The 16814-nt window shown below is 48.9% G+C and overlaps 2 protein-coding genes and 1 non-coding gene across 17 annotated transcripts in view; 1 reads left to right on the forward strand and 2 right to left on the reverse strand.

Annotated features, from left to right (window-relative positions):
* PFKFB1 (6-phosphofructo-2-kinase/fructose-2,6-biphosphatase 1) overlaps positions 1–4834 on the forward strand; it is an 85274-nt gene extending 80440 nt beyond the window's left edge. For 10 of the 15 annotated variants that reach the window (XM_027608477.2, XM_027608478.2, XM_027608475.2 and 7 more), the window contains 4 exons: positions 241–370; positions 3046–3108; positions 4160–4224; positions 4568–4834. In XM_027608477.2, coding sequence (XP_027464278.1) covers positions 241–370; positions 3046–3108; positions 4160–4224; positions 4568–4627 — 318 coding nt within the window. In that variant the 3' untranslated portion in view covers positions 4628–4834. The other 5 variants (XM_027608481.2, XM_027608471.1, XM_027608476.2 and 2 more) reach the window with 5 other exon arrangements.
* A 1707-nt stretch (positions 4835–6541) lies between these two features.
* LOC113931488 (trophinin-like) lies at positions 6542–16652 on the reverse strand. Its single transcript, XM_027609524.2, is given in 15 exon segments — positions 6542–6671; positions 6847–8768; positions 9744–9858; positions 10422–10484; positions 10895–10937; positions 11030–11068; positions 11071–11105; positions 11817–11908; positions 12425–12573; positions 12760–12823; positions 12939–13043; positions 13709–14130; positions 14133–14892; positions 15179–15252; positions 16532–16652. Coding segments are annotated over 13 exon segments (3843 nt in total). The 5' UTR covers positions 15224–15252; positions 16532–16652; the 3' UTR covers positions 6542–6671; positions 6847–6857.
* On the reverse strand, positions 10089–10217 carry LOC113931682. The gene has a single exon (XR_003522834.1). It is a non-coding gene; the product is annotated as a small nucleolar RNA SNORA11 (small nucleolar RNA).
* Positions 16653–16814: the final 162 nt, after the last annotated feature.

Here is a 16814-nt window from a genome sequence, read left to right on the forward strand (position 1 = left end):
TAGGAATTTTATATTGAGAAGTTTTATTATTATTGTTATTTGGTCCACTGTATTGAATGCTCCCATCTAGTAGATGAGAAACTAAGACCCTACAAAAGAAGTGAGTGGTCTAAGGTCATACTACTGGGTCAACTACTGAACTGGTGCCAGAACCAACTTTTCCTGATTCCTAGTCCTGAGTTCTTCTCTGGGCAAATCTCCTCATCTACCTTTTTTACCCAAATATTCTGTCATTTTTAGTCCTATGAGGATCTGGTTCAGCGTCTGGAGCCAGTTATAATGGAGCTAGAACGGCAGGAAAATGTACTGGTGATCTGCCATCAGGCTGTCATGCGCTGCCTCCTGGCCTACTTCCTGGATAAGAATTCAGGTACCACTCTCCTCTCTGTTCCTGGCATAGGGAACTGGATATGATTTGGGACCCTGACACCAGCAGTCTGTGGTTTATATCTTAGTGGTTAAGAGCACAGTATCTAGATTAAGAATGCTTGAGGTCAAATTCTTGCTCTGTCACATACTAGCTTTTGCAAATTTACTTTAGCCTCTCTGGGCTCAATTTCCTCATCTGTAAAATGGGGAGAACAATAATAAAGTTTAAATAAATTAAATATGTAAAGAGCTTAGAACAGTTCATGACACATAGTATGGGCTATATAAGTGTTAGCTGCTATTTTTAGTATTAGTATTATTCTGAGTTAATGTTTTCAAAGCCAACCCTAACAGTATGCATCAACCTGAAAAAGCTGAGACAGTATTTCTCTGAAACATGATGTCATCAGGTGGTAATGGGACCCTTCTGTTGCTTCATGATTCTGATTATAGGTTTCTGTCTTCGCTGTGGGGATTTCTCCCAAGATAGTGATATTTTCATTTTACTTTTTTAAATGATAATTTCTTTTTTAAAAGATATCTAGACACTGTAATTTACAAAGTATCTATACACTAACAACATATGCTGAACTGCAAACTAGGGCAGGGAGACTGGCAAGGAACTGTTATGTCACTCTTTGGTTTGACAGCCCATTTCTGATGTGGATGCTGAAATATTAGCATCTCCAGGATACTGTGAGGGTGTGTGAAGACCTTGCAAAGTTATACTTGAAAGTTATATTGTGCAATGTCCTACAGACTTGAATGTTCTCTACTATGCTAGTTGCCAAATAAACGGCACTTGTAATATGGAGTCATCCCAAACTGAAACCCAGGGAACTTGAGAACTTGACATTGATCAAGTCATTTCCTCTGCCTGGTCCTCAGTCTCCTCACTGGAAAAGGGGATGTGGTTTGGGGTTAGGGTTCTTGTGCTACTAGATTTCCGATAACTTCCAATCTCTACTGCTTGGTACTGTCTTTGGGACCATGAGGCAAGCAGCATAAGTAACCCTAACTGTGCAGATGAGGGGATGGAGGCTCTGAGAGGTGAAGTGACCTGCCCAAGGTCACGGGGCTCAGTGGGACAGGGAGGGGTGTCAACCTCAGGTGCTTTCCAGAGGACCCCCACCTCAGACATGCATAGAGTGGGAGAGGGGCACATGCACCTGTCATTGTCCCACTGCTTTACCCACTTCCTACTTTCTTTCATAAGCAGGCCACACCAGCTGTGCCCAGCAGCCCTGGGAGCTGGACCAGGCAGTGCTGGGTACATGCTCTTACCCCTATTACTCAGTGAGGAAACTTGAGGCCCAGAGAGATGCTGTGACTGGGAAAGCAGACCCACAGGACCTCAGAGCTGGGGCACCCTCAGAATACATCTATCTAGCCCAATTTCGTGCTGTGACAGGTGGGAACTCTGAGGGCCAGAGAGAGAAAAGGCTGGGCCAAGATCACTTGTCCAGGTGGTGGCAGAGCTAGGTCAGAGACCTCAGGCAAGTCACTTCCCTTTTCCGGGTCCATTTTGAAATGTGTGCCATGGGGAACAGTAGCCCCCGCAGAGTATCAGCAAGGATGGAATGAGATCTTGCACCCAGAGCACCGGGCCCCAGGGCCTGACAATGATGATGACAAAGACAAGGAGGAGCAGGATGGATGCCCAGGATACCACCAAACCTGATGTCTCAGGAGGCTGGAAGTGTGGTGGGAGCCTTGAAAGCCCAGGATGAGCCTTGGGGGCAGGGAAGCCATGAGGGGTTTGGATCTGGCCCAGTGAAGGGAGCTGGGAAGTGGTAAGGGCAGCCTGGCTGGGAGAGGGTGGCTATTGTTGGAGAGTGGTGAGGGATGGGGGTGTCGCTCCCATGACACTGTGAGCCCCTCCAAGGCAGTGGCTGGTGGCTGCAGTGGGCAGAGCATGCATTTAGCCTCAGAGGCTCTTAGGTTCAAGTCCCAATGCTGCCACTTCCTGACTGTGACATAGGACAAGTGTCTTTCCTCTCAGAGCCTTAGTGTCCTCACCCATGGAATGGGCCTGATCATCTCCTCCTCTCAAGGATGTCTAATAAATGAAAACCTAGGTTCATATAAGAAATGGTACATGCATATTCAAAACAACTTTATGAACAATAGTCAACAACTGGAAACAAGTGAATTGAGAAATGTTTGTCCATCAACAAGTGTGAGAGGAGTCAGAAAGCACAGGCCTGGGCTGGAGAGAAAACTGTGGGAGCTGCCAAGGTACATGTACACATTTCCAAGGGCCCTGGCACATAACAAGCTCTCAGAAAACACTTGCCAAGACACATTTGTGGGCCTTCATGCTAGAAGAACCTGTGGAAGACCTGAAACTGGGGGCAGGAGGGAGGTCTGCCTTAGTCTCATGTTTGCCCTGTGAGTGAGGAGATAAGCCACAGCCCAAATAATCAGCCTGTCTCTCCTGGGGAACTCAGAGTCTGTCCGCATTTCCCAGGGCCTTCCTTCCTCTCTGCTCTAGAGGCCACCTTTCTGCATTCTTCCTCACTGCCCACCCTGTTCTCAACACTGCTCACTGCAGAGTGTGTGTGGGGGTGTGTGACCCTGATGAAGATGACCATAAGGAAGAGTGTCTGGGGGCCTGGGGGGATGGCACCCTCCCCAGTACCTTGTCTCTGATGGCCGTTTTCTCCTCCTTTCCAGATGAGCTGCCATATCTCAAGTGTCCTTTGCACACAGTGCTTAAACTCACACCTGTGGCTTATGGTGAGTGCCCCCACCCTCATCTGAGGAAAGACACATAGAGAGCATAAGCATGCTTCCAGTGCATACCATTTGCCCAGCAGAGTCCTGGGGGAGGTTTCTTGGGTGGGTAATTGGATGTCCTGGTGAAGGAAGAATTGGCAATATTAGGGTGAGAACAGGGAAGAACTGGGATGGCCTCTAAATCCGGGGCCTGTCCTCAACTTTCTCTGGCTCTACCAAAGCACCAAACATGGAACACTAACCTGTAGAAGAGATCCCCAGAGGGGACCAGAGGAGTAAGTGTGGGTTGGGCCAGATTGAAGAAAGATCTCAAAGACCAGCCTGGTCAGTTTAGACTGTCTCTTGGGACATTGGTTTGCTATGAAATATTTATGAGCAGTGGAGAGAGAGACTCAAATATCTTCTGGGGTGTGAATAGGGAAGACAGTGCACTGAAGCCCAGAGTAAGTTGCAATCCACAGGGATGGAGCTAAGGGGGGCTTCCACAGGCATTGGGCCACCTCTGACAGCACCCAGTGATACCACTCTCCTTTTTCTTCAGGCTCTCAGAACCTCTTTGTGACCTTCCACACCTCTGTTGTTGCCATAATCATTTTGTCCTCTAAATAAACTTTACCTGGGACTGATTGCCCCAAGGCAATGGCCCCAGGACTCTTCCACCACTTCAGCACTGTTAAGTGCTGGTCCACAGGGCTCCATCACTATTATATAGATTAGATTCCTGTCTCACAGGGCACAAGAGTTGGGGGAGTCCCCAGAGATCATCTATTCTCATCTCCTTTCCATTCAAAGTTGAGCAACTGAGGCTCAGAGAACTCTGAGACTATTAGGGGCAACTGGGAGAACATCCCATTGGCTTCTCTTAGACCTGGTGTCTTCCCCATACAACACACAGCTGGTCTGCATTCCCCTCCCTACAGAGTAGTCACAATCTGCACACTGTGTGAAGCTCAGGGTATGGGTAGTGATGGGTGAGGGAGCGAATGACAACTCAGGGAAGATCTGTACATACCTTGGGGGCTTATGGATGGACTGGTTGTTCTTTTCTGAGGCTGCAAAGTGGAGTCCATCTACCTGAACGTGGAAGCCGTAAACACACATCGGGAGAAACCTGAGGTAGGTGAGGGACTCTGTGGCCTAAGCTGGCACATGCTGAAAGCACCCACCTGCACAGAAAGGCCACCCCAATCCCACAGAGCTTGTTTCATACCAAGGTAGAATAACCAGCACCCAGAAATGCTGGAACCGTGGCCCAGGCCTGAGGTGCCATAGAGATGCAGGGCTAGAGCAACACCTACTCCAAAGTCCTCTGGTTGAGATTCCCCAGGGGCTTGCCTGAGAAAAAGATCCAGGCCTGGCTGAAGGAGAGGAGCCTGGCAGTGAGAACAAGAGGCAGGAGAGGGGCTGGGTCTCCACAGTGCTGGCTCTTTCCTATTAATCCTGGGCTCTCTCCTCTCAGAATGTGGACATCACCCGAGAACCTGAGGAAGCTCTGGACACTGTCCCTGCCCACTACTGAGCCCTTTCCAAGAAATCAAACTGCCTTTGCTCTCACTGTCTCCCACTTTTAAGAGCTGCTATCCTTGCACTTCTCCTACCTTAAGACCCTGGACTTGGCCTACAGGTCTTGATTTCTAGCTACAACCAAGGAGCTGTCTAGCTGTGAATGAAACTTTCTTAATTGCTAAACACTTATCAATAAAGATTTTTCTTGCTGCCCACAAAAGGGAAGAGGAAGTCATTGTGAGTCTTCTCCCACAGGATCTTCTTAAGATCCCAACCTTGTGAAATTCTTCTGGTGCTGTGGGGTATGGAATGGATGAGGACTTCCTGAAGGGAAGGGTTCTGAGGTAGCACCTCTAAAAGTGAGGGAGGAGATTAAGTCTCTATGAGTACATATGGGCCTTGTTCCTTGGTGGGCAGCATGGCTGAGGACCTGACACTTTCATTCCTACACTCAGAAGAATCTGTACCTGGACCACAGTGTTCCTCTCTTCTCCAACTCCTGCTGCCATCCTGAGTGATTTCACTGTCCATACAAATTGTCCAAATAATACCCTGGCCTCCAAGTCCCCTGACCCCCTCAACTCTAGTGACCATTTCCCCCTCAGCCATCCACTCCATGGATCTTGGCATCATCTAGACATCCCGCCCCCAGTATGATTTCTTTTTTTTTTAATATTTCATTTATTTGACAGAGAGAGACACAGCGAGAGAGGGAACACAAGCAGGGGGAGTGGGAGAAGGAGAAGCAGGCTTCCCACTGAGCAGGGAGCCCAATGTGGGGCTCGATCCCAGGACCCTGAGATCATGACCTGAGCCGAAGGCAGACACTTAACGACTGAGCCACCCAGGTGCCCCTCCAGTATGATTTCTTAAATACAAGGATCCCACTATCTGACCACTGGCCCCAAGTCCTTACAACTCTGTCATCCACAGGATCCCTAGAAACATGCCTCCCACATAGTGGGCATGTGTGTAGTATTTCTTGAATGAACAATATTTGTCTTGTACTGCATCAAGAGTATAATCCTGTGATTCCTCCATTGTCTTCCAATCCACCAGTTCTCTTCCTCCTCATTGTTCTACCATCCCTAGCCAGATTAAACCTTATGTTCCATTTCTTCAGCCACACTCCATGCATCTAGGTATCAGCAACCCAGTGGTGAAGAGACAGACATTCATATACTCACTGCCTTGATTCCTTTGTTCTTCCATCATAGCCACCAGCAAGACCCAAACCTTGTATAATCTACATTACTTTTTTGGGAGGATCTACTGCTTGAAACAAACCTACGTTTATCTGCTTCCACAGCCACCCTTAAATCCTGTTCAGTCAGGGTCACCCTCTATTCCCCGGCACTCTATCCCATCCCACCTTCTCAGGCATGGGCTACTTCAGTCAATTCTTGACTATTCTATATCTATCTCCTGTCCTTTATTGGCTTTTACCCCCACACTCTCTGCAACATGCTCAGATCTCTCTCTCTCTTATCTCAAGAAAACCCTCCCTTGTTCCTGTGTCCACATCTAGTCCCACTTTATCTCTCCATTCTTATACAAATGTCTCAAAATGAATCTATATTTACTGTCCAGAACCCTCTCCCTCTGCCTTCTATTCTAGGCTTTCCCCCCCTATATCTTTGCTCTATCTATAATCCCCTTGCCTGCCATGCTCTCTCCAGGTCTCTATCCCACTGAAATCATACTTTCATTTTAGCCTAAAGCTGCAGCCCACCTTCTTTGAAGAGCTACACTGATCTCTAGTTCTTCTATGAACCTGTAATGTCACTCACAACAACCTAAGCACAATAAAAGACAGACAAAAACCTCCAATTCATCTTGCAAATTTAATGTAACTCTGATACCAAAATATGACAGCACACAAGAAGCAAACAACAAAGTAGGATCAGCAAGCAGATTTTTCATAGCGTGTCACCCTCAGCTAATTGATAATATCTGCTTATACTGCTGTGTGGACAAAAATTCCAAGGATGTACCTTGGCTCCTTGGGAAGAACTGCTGCAATTCATTAGCCGTATCTGTAAACCTGGGAAATACACCTGAAAACAAAACACCAAACACGAACACATTTTAGCACCAAATATACTGTTTTCTCATACTTCCTTCATTGTCCTCATCTTCCCACCCAAACCTCCCACTTTGGGGTTTCTTATAACATTTCTCAGCTCTTATATCCATTCCCATGGGCCATGGCTGTGGCAATGTTGTAATTACCTGAAACCTCACTAGCCATAGGAGAAGCTACAGGCACCAAGGCTGGTGGCTCCACCACCAAAGCCAGCACCATTTCTTGGTCCACCGCCAAAGCCAGCACCACTGCTTGGTCCACTGCTGAAGCCAGCACCTGTGCTTGGTCCACTGCCGAAGCCAATGATAGAACTGGGTCCACCATTGAAGCTGGTGCTGGTGCAGGGTTCGCCAATATAGCCAGTGCTGGTGTTGGAACCACTGCCAAAGCCAATGATGGTACTTAGTCCTCCGTTGAAGCCGTTATTAGGCCCAGCACCAAAGCCATCACTGATGCTGAGGCCACCACTAAAGCCAGCACTTGTATCAAGTGTGCTGTTAAAACCAGCATTGGTGCCCAGTCCATCACCAAAGCCATTGCTCGAGATCAGTCCACCACCAAAGCCAGCACTGGTGCTCAGTCCACTACCGAAGATAGCACTGGTCCCTGGTCCACTACCGAAGCCAGCACTGGTGCTCAGTCCACCACTAAATCCAGCACTGGTGCTTAACCCATTGCCAAAGATGAAACCAGTAGTCACACTGGATCCATCACCAAAACTAGCACTGGTAGCACCACTAAAGCAGGTGCTAGTGCTAGGATGGCCACCACAGCATAGGTTGGTGTTAGACACACTGCCAAAGCAGAGGCTAGTGCTGGGAAATCCACCAAAGCCAATGCTGGTACTAGGAGCAATGCCAAAGTCAGTAGTGGTGCTAAGTGCCCCACTAAAGTCAGCACTGGTGCTGAACACACCGCCAAAGCCAGAGATGGTGCTGGGTGCACTGCTGAAGCTGGCACTAGTGCTGGCAGCACTGTTAAAACCAGCACTGGTGTTGAGTGCACCACCAAAGCCAACACTGGTGCTGAATGCACCACCAAAGCTGGCACCAGTGCTGGGAGAGCCACCAAAGCAGATGCTGGTGCTTAGTGTACCACCAAAGTCAGCGCTGGTGCTAGAAGAGCCACCAAAGGAGACACTGGTGCTGAGTACTCCATCAAAACCAGTGGTGGTGCTAGGAGAGCTGCCAAAGCAGATACTGGTAGTAAGTGTGCCACCAAAGCTGGCACCAGAGTTGGGAGAGCCACCAAAGCAGACACTAGTGCTCAGTGTGCCACCAAATCCAGTGCTGGTGCTAAGTCCACCACTAAAAACTGTGCTGGTTCTGGGTATACTGCCAAAGCTGCTACTGGTAATGAGTGCACCACTGAAGCCAGCAGTGGTGCTGAGTGTGCCTCCAAAGCCAGAGCTGGCTCCACCACTGAAACTGGGACTGCTGCTGAGTGGGACACTGAAACTGGAGCTGACCCCACCACCAAAGCTGGCACTGTTACAAGATGTGCCACCAAAGCTAATGCAGGCTTCACTGTTGAAACTAGAGCTGGTGCTGGCTGCACCACTGAAGCTAATGCTGGCTGCACCACTGAAACTAGTGCTAGTGCTGGGTATGCCACTAAAGCAAATGCTGGCTGTACTGCTGAAGCTGGCACTGGTCCTGGATGTGCCACCAAAGCTAATGCCAGCTCTGCCACCAAAGCCACCACTGGGGCTGGGCGCACCACTGAAGCTAATACTAGCACTATCGCTGAAGGTAGCCCTGGTGCTAGCTCCTCTGCTGAAGTCGATGTTGGTGCTGGCTTCTGCATTTTCTTGGGCTCTGGTCTCAATTTCAAATGAAAATCTGTTCCAGGACTGAGCATCATCGCCTAACTCTTCCCTTGTTAGGCAGTCGATATCCATGTCATCCCAATTCCAGGGCCCAGCCACAGCTTCCTCTCCAATCCCCATTTGGGCTCTTGCCTCAGCCCTTGCCTCAGCCTCAGCTGCAGCCACAGCTGCAGCTTGGACTTCCATCTCCACTGCCTCCCGGTACTGAGCAGCCCAGTCCTTGGGGTCTTTCTTCTGTACCTGAAATGGGAATGATAATCAATATAAGGACAATAACACTTGTAATTATGCATTAGGTACACACTATGAGCTTCGTATAAAATCAATAGCCGTATTTTTTTTAAGATTTTATTTATTTATTTGACAGAGAGAGAAGAGACAGTGAGAGAGGGAACACAAGCAAGGGGAGCGGGAGAGGGAGAAGCAGGCTCCCCGCAGAGCAGGGAGCCCGATGTGGGGCTCAATCCCAGGACCCTGGGATCATGACCTGAGCCGAAGGCAGCTGCTTAACAACTGAGCCACCAGCACTCCAGCCGTATTTTTTTTTTTTTAATTCTTAGCTTTCTGGGGCTCTATCAGTCCTGAGATCCAATTTCAGCTCTGATAACTAAGGTGCTGTGTGACCTTGGACAAGTTACTTAACCTCACTGAGAAGATGGGAAATGAAAAGAAAGTATGTTATGGATTGGATGTTTGTGTCTCTCCCTCCAAATTCATATGTTAAAGCATCAGCCCCCAGTGTGACTATATTTGGAGACTGGGCCTTTATAGAAGTAGAGTTAAATGAGGTCATAACGGTGGGGCCCTGGTCCAATAAGATTAGTGTTTTTATAAGATGCTCTTTCTCAACCATGTGAGAACACAGCAAGAAGACATTCATATGCAAGCCAGAGGGAGAGGCTTCATCAGAAACTGACACTGCTGGACCTTGATCTCAGACTTCCAGCCTCCAGAACCATGAGAAAATAAATTTCTGTTGTTTAAGCCACCCAGTCTGTATTATTTTGTTAAGACAGTGCAAGCAGACTAACACAAATTATGAAAGAAAGAATGAAACAAAGTAAACTTTATGTTCGACAGCATTCTCAGACATCAGTGAAGTTCCATACACTTATATACTAACTGCAGGCTGCCCTGTACCTAACCATCCCTGCACACAGTGTGCCTCAGCTAGGGTACCCTTAATATGACAAGTCAGGGCAGCTCTCCTATTACCTTGCATGCAAACTTGAGGACTTTCATCTTGCTAGTCTCATGGTAGGAGCGCAAGCCCCAGAAGAACTCATATTCAGGTGGTCTGCTGTTAGGGACCCTCTTGTACTCCAGATACCTTAGAGAAAGGAAATGAAACTTGCTTCTAACCAAACAAATCTGTTGTGCAACCACTGGGCACCAGGTGGCAACTTCCTTCAAATACTAAACTCAGCTCCTGGAGAAGGATTTCTAAGACCTTCCTTCCCCAGACTCACTCCCAAACACAGTTCATGGTATTGGTCTCCAATATTGAGTCATTTCCCTTTGGACCTGTGCAAGGCAGTCGCTTGATGCTTCAGAGAAGGCATGTATAGGGCATGATGTCACAGGAAGGCCAAAGTATCTTGCCACCTGTGAGGAGTAAACCCAAGTTCCTATTGGGTGTGTTGTAAACAGAGGAGCCATTCTTCAGGCACCCTGCTCTGAGCACACCCCAAAGCAAGGGCCTTGTCTTTGGTCTAGCCCAGTCCTGGAACTGTCCACTCATGGGAATTGTGGACAGGATTCATTTCTAGGGCATAGGATACCCATACTACCTCTAAAGCTAGTGTAATAAAAGAGCTGTTTGAGCACTTTCTGAACCAGACCAGCACACTCGGAACACTTCAGGGCCAGACAAAGCCCCCAAACACCACTTACTTCTGCTTCACAAACTCGTCTGTGATGAGCTTCCTTACTTCCCCAAAGAGCGAGTGCCTCACCCTGACAATGGGAAAAATAACCCATAAGCAGAAATGAAAACTTCCCAGATGAGGGAAGAGGCATTTCTCAACATGGGAGAAACCTCTCTAGCACATGCAGCAGTCCCAGTGACGCCAGGAAAGTAGTAAACACATGGTCACTAGAAGCAGCAAGTTGAGGCCAGCTGGTTCTTTGTCAGGGATGCCCCTTAAGTTCTATCCTCTATCTCAGCTTAGAATGACATAGGGGTGGGAAGATGCAGAGAGTTCAGGACCATATCACCCATCCACCCAGGTCAGAGCCCTGGACCCTCTACCCAGTCCAGCACCCCCACCCACTCCACCAGACCACCAAGCTGATGCAGTCCTGGGGCCATCCTCTCTTTCCAAACGACAACATGGACAGCAAGCGCTGAGAGAGCCCAATCATACCCAGGGCGCAGCCCCAGCTTGTGCAGCACCTCCCAGATGACAGCTGCAAGGGGAGGCAAAAGGAGACAGGGACAGAAAATGAATATGTAGAATTCCAACTGTGCCACCCATTCAGCTGCATGCCCAGCCACTCACCCTCACTGGCCTTGTTGCCATTCATAAAAATGACAGAATCACCATGAGAAGACCTAGTTTGGGTGTGTCCTTGGTCCTAGGGGAATAACAAGGTAGAGAGAAGGTTTATGTCCAGCGGCCATCTGCAAAAAACACACCAGCCAGCTCACTAGGCTATCCTCTCCCAGATTCCTCAGACGTGACAGAATTCTGCCCAGTCTATGCTTCAAGCTCTATATGACCCTGAGCAAGGCTCTTAGACTCTTGAGTCTCAGTCTCCTATTGAGTAGAAGGGGAAAATCCAATCTTACCCCACCCCAGGTAGCCAAGAGGATGGAAGAATGCCTGTCAACCTGGGACAACCCAGGGACCCAGCCAATGTGAGTCCCTTCTTTCTCTCCCAGACCCCTCTGCCCCAAAAGAATTCTAGGCACAGCCCCAGTGGTGCTCTTGTCCTTCAAGCATCATGATTCACCCACACCAGGAAACCTTTCCTACAGAACCCCACTACCAAAGCCAGTAGGAGGAGACAACCAATGACAGGGCTGCTTTCCTGGGAAGCTTCTGGAGAAACAGAAAACCTGACAGGAGGATTGCACTGCTCCAGGCTTCTACACCCTTCAGTCAATCATAATCAAGCACCATTACCATGTGCAGGACTCCAACTATGTGCAGGAACTGGAACGGGGACTTTTTAGGTCCTGTCTTCCTGCCTCTCCAAGGAGATGTGGGGAGAGATGACAGGGATGGGGTAGTGCCAGAGACAGAAGTAGAGCCGCCCTCCCACCCCAGCCCTTTCCCAGCTTACGTTCCCAGTATGCCTGCGGAAGATTCCTGAGTGCTGATGAGAATATACAAGCTACTTTGCTTATGAATTTCCTTCAGATTGACTCGAAACATCTGCCAAGTAAAAGAATAGCCCGTGAGATCACAAAATTCAGCCTAGGCATCAGTGAGCTTCCTGAGAATCCCACAGTTCCCTGTGTAGCTGGAGTTTTAAGTGTATATGAGAAATCAGTGAGATAGTGCAGGTAAAGCACTTAGCTAAGTGGTCCCCACTACAGAAAACAGGTAAGAAATGTACTATTATCAGCATCACTTCTGTAATTAGTGGGGATTTAGGGAGATAGAGACTAGGGAATGAAAAGGAGAGGTGAGCATTTGAAATACATTACAGGACACATCCAGCATCAGACAGGACTAAGTTGGGAGGATTGAGTCTTAGCTGTGTTTTACCACTGATTTGCTGTATGACCCTGGGCTAGTCTATGTTCCTAGTTGGACCACTGTATGCCCAACTGCATAGTGATGGAGATGGATTAGTGAGTCTTTGTGGTCTATCCCAGAAGGTACATGTATGTCTTTGTTGATTCAAGGCTTCCCCATTGGGCCCATCCCCCAGGGCTGCCCCTTCACCTTCTCCAGATCGTAGCTTGCTTGTTCAATGATCTCTGGGAAATAGTCATCATATTCTTGGATGACATCCTTCAGCATGTCTGTAGGAAGGGTGAGGTGGGAGCAGCTGGGCTGAGCAGGGGCCACAGAGCTGCAGGACTTTGGCCAGCCTGTGGAGTCAGTGCAGTCTGAGTTCTGAACTGTGTTAATGGGAGATGCCAGCCATGGCAGAGTGTGAGGAGGGCAGGGGAGGACATATGAGAGAATGAAGAGGCTATAAAAGTAAATGGTTACTCCACGGCATGGGAGAGAGGGAAGTAGAGAGATTTCAGTGAGGAGGATTGTTATGACTCTACCTGAGCGCTTGATGGGGATCTTTGTCTGGTCCTTAACCAACAGGTATTTCACCAACTTATTTGCCTGGGAGAAGAGGAATACATGGGGAGATCTCAATATGTTTTTAGAAAACTTGGAAGAATGATAGAAAAGATGGGAGGTGAAAAAGAGAAGAGACTGGACAGCATTGGATTCTTACCCTTTCTTGCAAAATGGCCACGTCTCGGGGTGGCGGAGGCCTCCAGCCCCATGGAATCAACCTGTAATTACTGCCACCTCTCTCATCCCCATTCAGATGCTTTGACTACATCATTAGAAAGAAGGAAGGTCCAGAGTCACCAGGTGAAAGAGATGGCTCTGTTTCCTTACCCTACTTTCTCCTGAAAATTCCCCAAACCCTTCTTGTAGTGGCTCCTGACCTTACAATTGGCCACCCTAAGTCCTAGATTTGTCTTTCACTGTCTTCCAGCCAGGAGTTTCATTTCTGTATCAGGACAGAAGCAACCCAAGGGCAGGACCTGGAGTTCCTCCTCTTCTTTAGGCCACCACTAACTTTGCTAACTCTATCCCTTGGACAAGTCACTTCAGCTCTCTGGGACTCGGTTTCTCATCTGTAAAACTGGGATCTATGATCCCTGGATAGTAGGAGTTACTTTCAAAACATAAAGACACAACCTGTATGACTACCCAAGACCCTGGCACATGGTAACTACTATGTAAATAACAGTTGAATTATATCCAGGTTGTAGCTAAGTGTATGGGTGTATTATTTCCCCCGCCAATCTGTGAACTGTCAGGGAGCAGGAACTATATCACATTCTTCTCAGCATCTCTCACAGCCTATCCAAACACTGGGACTAGCTCAGGGTAAAAAGTCTCAGTAAACTTTTATAGAACAAATGAACAAACTAGGAGGATAGGAATGGAAAAGAAGTGAAAAGTTAAGGATGGTGATGTCAGAGATCTCACCTTTTGGTTCCTCTTGCCCCGGGTCCTGGTTGTAGGCTCCAGACTCAACTGGGCCAGGTAGTCATCTGCCAGGGCCTGGACAGCAGCAGCAACCTGAGTCTCAAGGGCACTTATGTTGGTCTTAAAGGTGGCCATCTTGGCCTGGGCCCCTTGGTCTACAATTTTAGTCTGGTTTTCAGCTGCCTAGGTCTTAGTGGCAGAGTTATGAACCCTGGACCCTCTCTTGACCTGAAGGGCAACTTCTAGGGCTTGGTTTGTAATCATTTGAGCAGCAAGTGGAGCCTCAGAGACCTCATAGGCAGATTTTGGGCCTTTTTTGGCAGCCTTCTTGCCTTTGAATTTTTTGGGCCAGTTAGCTACTGCTGAGACCTCAGTCTGCCTGCTAGCTCTCTCAGCATTTGGGGTCTCTAGGAGTTCAGTGTATTTATGACCTTAACAGTTGCCTTCTTGGCTTCAGAGGCTCTATTAGTTCTGATGCAGGCTGCTGTGGCATGGGTAGTGGCTGCCTCATTATTAATTTGGCCTTGGGTGGTAGCTGTGTGGGTAGTGGTTGGAGCCAATGAGATAGCAATAGCACTAGTTATGGCCTTATTGGCAGCCTTCTTAGCTTTAGAAACTTTCTTAGACTTAGTGGGGGCTATCAAGGCCTGGGAGTTAGCTGACCCACTGGTAACTGGAGCCTGGATAGCCTGCAGGATGTCTGGTAGGTTTAGGGCCTGCAAGGACGACTTGATCTGTGTAGTGACACTCTCTTTGCCAGTTGGATACTGGGAGGCTTGGGTTGCCTTAGCAGTAACTCTCTTTGTCTTATTGGCTTTCTTAGGCTGAGCAGTGACTGAAGAAGCCTGAGTATTGGCTGCTTCAGTGGTAGCTGAAGCCTGGTTGATCTGGGGGATGATAGGCAGGTTTAAAGCCTGCAAAGTTACTTTAGGCTTGTCAGTGGCAATCACATTGGCAGATGAGACTGTACGGGCAGCAGGTATGGCCCTAGTAATAGCCTTAATAGGGGCCTTCTTGGTCTTGCTTTTCTTAGGCTGGTTGGCAGCTGGAGGGTCCATGGCCAGAGGGTCCTTGGTTGCCGCCAAGAGGGTATGCATCAGCAAGACACTGTCCTCTTCTGTGATCTCAGTCTGTATATCTGGAGGAAAGTGAAGCCCCAGGCTCCCAGGGGGAAGCAGAGGGCCCTACACACTTAGGATTATGATCGGCTGAACCATTTGGCCTCCCTACAGCCCACCCTTTCCACAAAGGCCTCCCCTTCCTCTGAGCAGTGATTAAAGGGGAGGATAAGGGAAGAGGGAGGGAGCAGGAGCTAAAGTCAGGCAGGTTTTCCTCTCCCCCTCCTTCACCTTGCAAGGAAGGACAGGTTAGGCAGGAAATTCTTCAACTACAGAGTGGTAGGGGGCTCAAGATCAGTAAATGACCTCAGGACTGGGCAGATGGGCTGGTGAGAATGCAGAGAGGCCTCACCTGGAATGGGAGCATCCTATAACCGCAGTCATTTGTCCTATCCATTTTTCTGAAAGGTCGAGTAACTGCTGAGCCTGAGGGGAAGGGGCCTGAATTAGGGGAGAAGAAGAAGGAGAGGGAGACTCACCAGACCTCCCACTATCCTGAAAGAAGGGGGATCTCATCCAACTTTGGACCCCAAACGCTTCAACTATGGGGTTCTCATATCTAGAAACCCAAACCACCTATCCGAACCCTAGCCCCATTGCCTCCAAGAAACGGCAAGTCAGTTCTACAGCCCCGCCCCTTAAAACACACGCCCCCCACCCCCCACGCCTGTACTGCAACTTAATAGTGCGCATGCGTGCCAACTGGAGCACATGCGCTTTGGTGTACTGGACAGTCTGACCACCTCAATCTCACAGATACCCCATGCTCTCAGAGAAGCAGAACGTCTCAGTCCTAACGGCATCACATTTCCGTCCAGCCCTTCCCGCAACACGGCATCACATTTCCGTCCAGCCCTTCCCGCAACACCAGCCCGCTTCCTCTGCAGTACTGCTTTGCACCGCCCCTTCCCTAACACCGCCCACTTCTACTCTGCGGTACAAACATGCACCACCCCTTCCCGATATGCCCCCTCCCTCCTTTCTGCAGTACTTCTCCGCACCTCCCCTTTCCTTAATACGCCCGTTCCGTCCTCTCTGCAGTGTGTCCCTGCACTGCCCCTTCCCCCAAACCGCTCCCCCACTTCCACGTTTGCAAGTGACCGGTCCCACCCTTTCTGCGACATCGATACCCCACCCACAGATCCAATGGTATTAACGCTTTTGTGTATTCCTTGTTCCCGAATACTACCAGCTTCTGTCCCTTCCCTTTTCAAACCATAATCAACGAGGTCTTAGCCGTTCTTCGCTTCCGTCTGAGCCATTCTTGCTATTCAAAAGGGATTCTGCCCTTCATTTCTGGGTCCTGATCCCTACTTTCTGTGGCCCAAACCGGATCCTGTCCCCTTTCACCAGCCTACCGGAGTCCTGCCATAGCTTATCACCCTCCCGAACTGGGTTCTGCTCCTTTCTACTGCCTGAACGATTGTTTTATCTTCCCGCAGTCCGAACCGGGTCTGCATCCCTCCTTTCTGCGGCCCGAACAGAGTCCAGATGTTTCCATTATAAGGCCCAAAGGGGATTCTGTCCCCTCTATCTCCCGTACGAAGAGGGTCCAAGCACCTCTAAACCCGACCACATTAATGCAGTTAGCTTCTGAACCCGCAGCAGGTTTTCTTCACCTTAGGGTGTGTGGAGTCAAGCACACTGAAGCCATAGCTCAGAGGCTTCCACAGGGTCTTCACCAAAGCTGGGTACCTTAGCTCACCTCGTCCTCTGGAGTCCAGAAGGCGTCCGCTCTCTCCAAGCCTCTCCTTAGGTCTGAGCTTGTTGGCTTCCCCTCCCCAGCCGGAAGTGGTCCTGCCTTTTTCCACCTCCAGAGGGGTCTCCTTCCCTGCTTGTCAACCTCCTCCTTCACTCACTGCTTCCAACTTTCCATTCTCCTCAGTGTGGTCTCTTTTCTGCTTACTATCGGTTATTCAGTAATCGCTCTTTCCTAGTCCCATTTGATTTCTCTATCCCCCACCCTGTATCCCCATTCTTATTTGATG

Source organism: Zalophus californianus, chromosome X (assembly GCF_009762305.2).
Source record: "Zalophus californianus isolate mZalCal1 chromosome X, mZalCal1.pri.v2, whole genome shotgun sequence".
NCBI lineage: Eukaryota > Metazoa > Chordata > Mammalia > Carnivora > Otariidae > Zalophus > Zalophus californianus.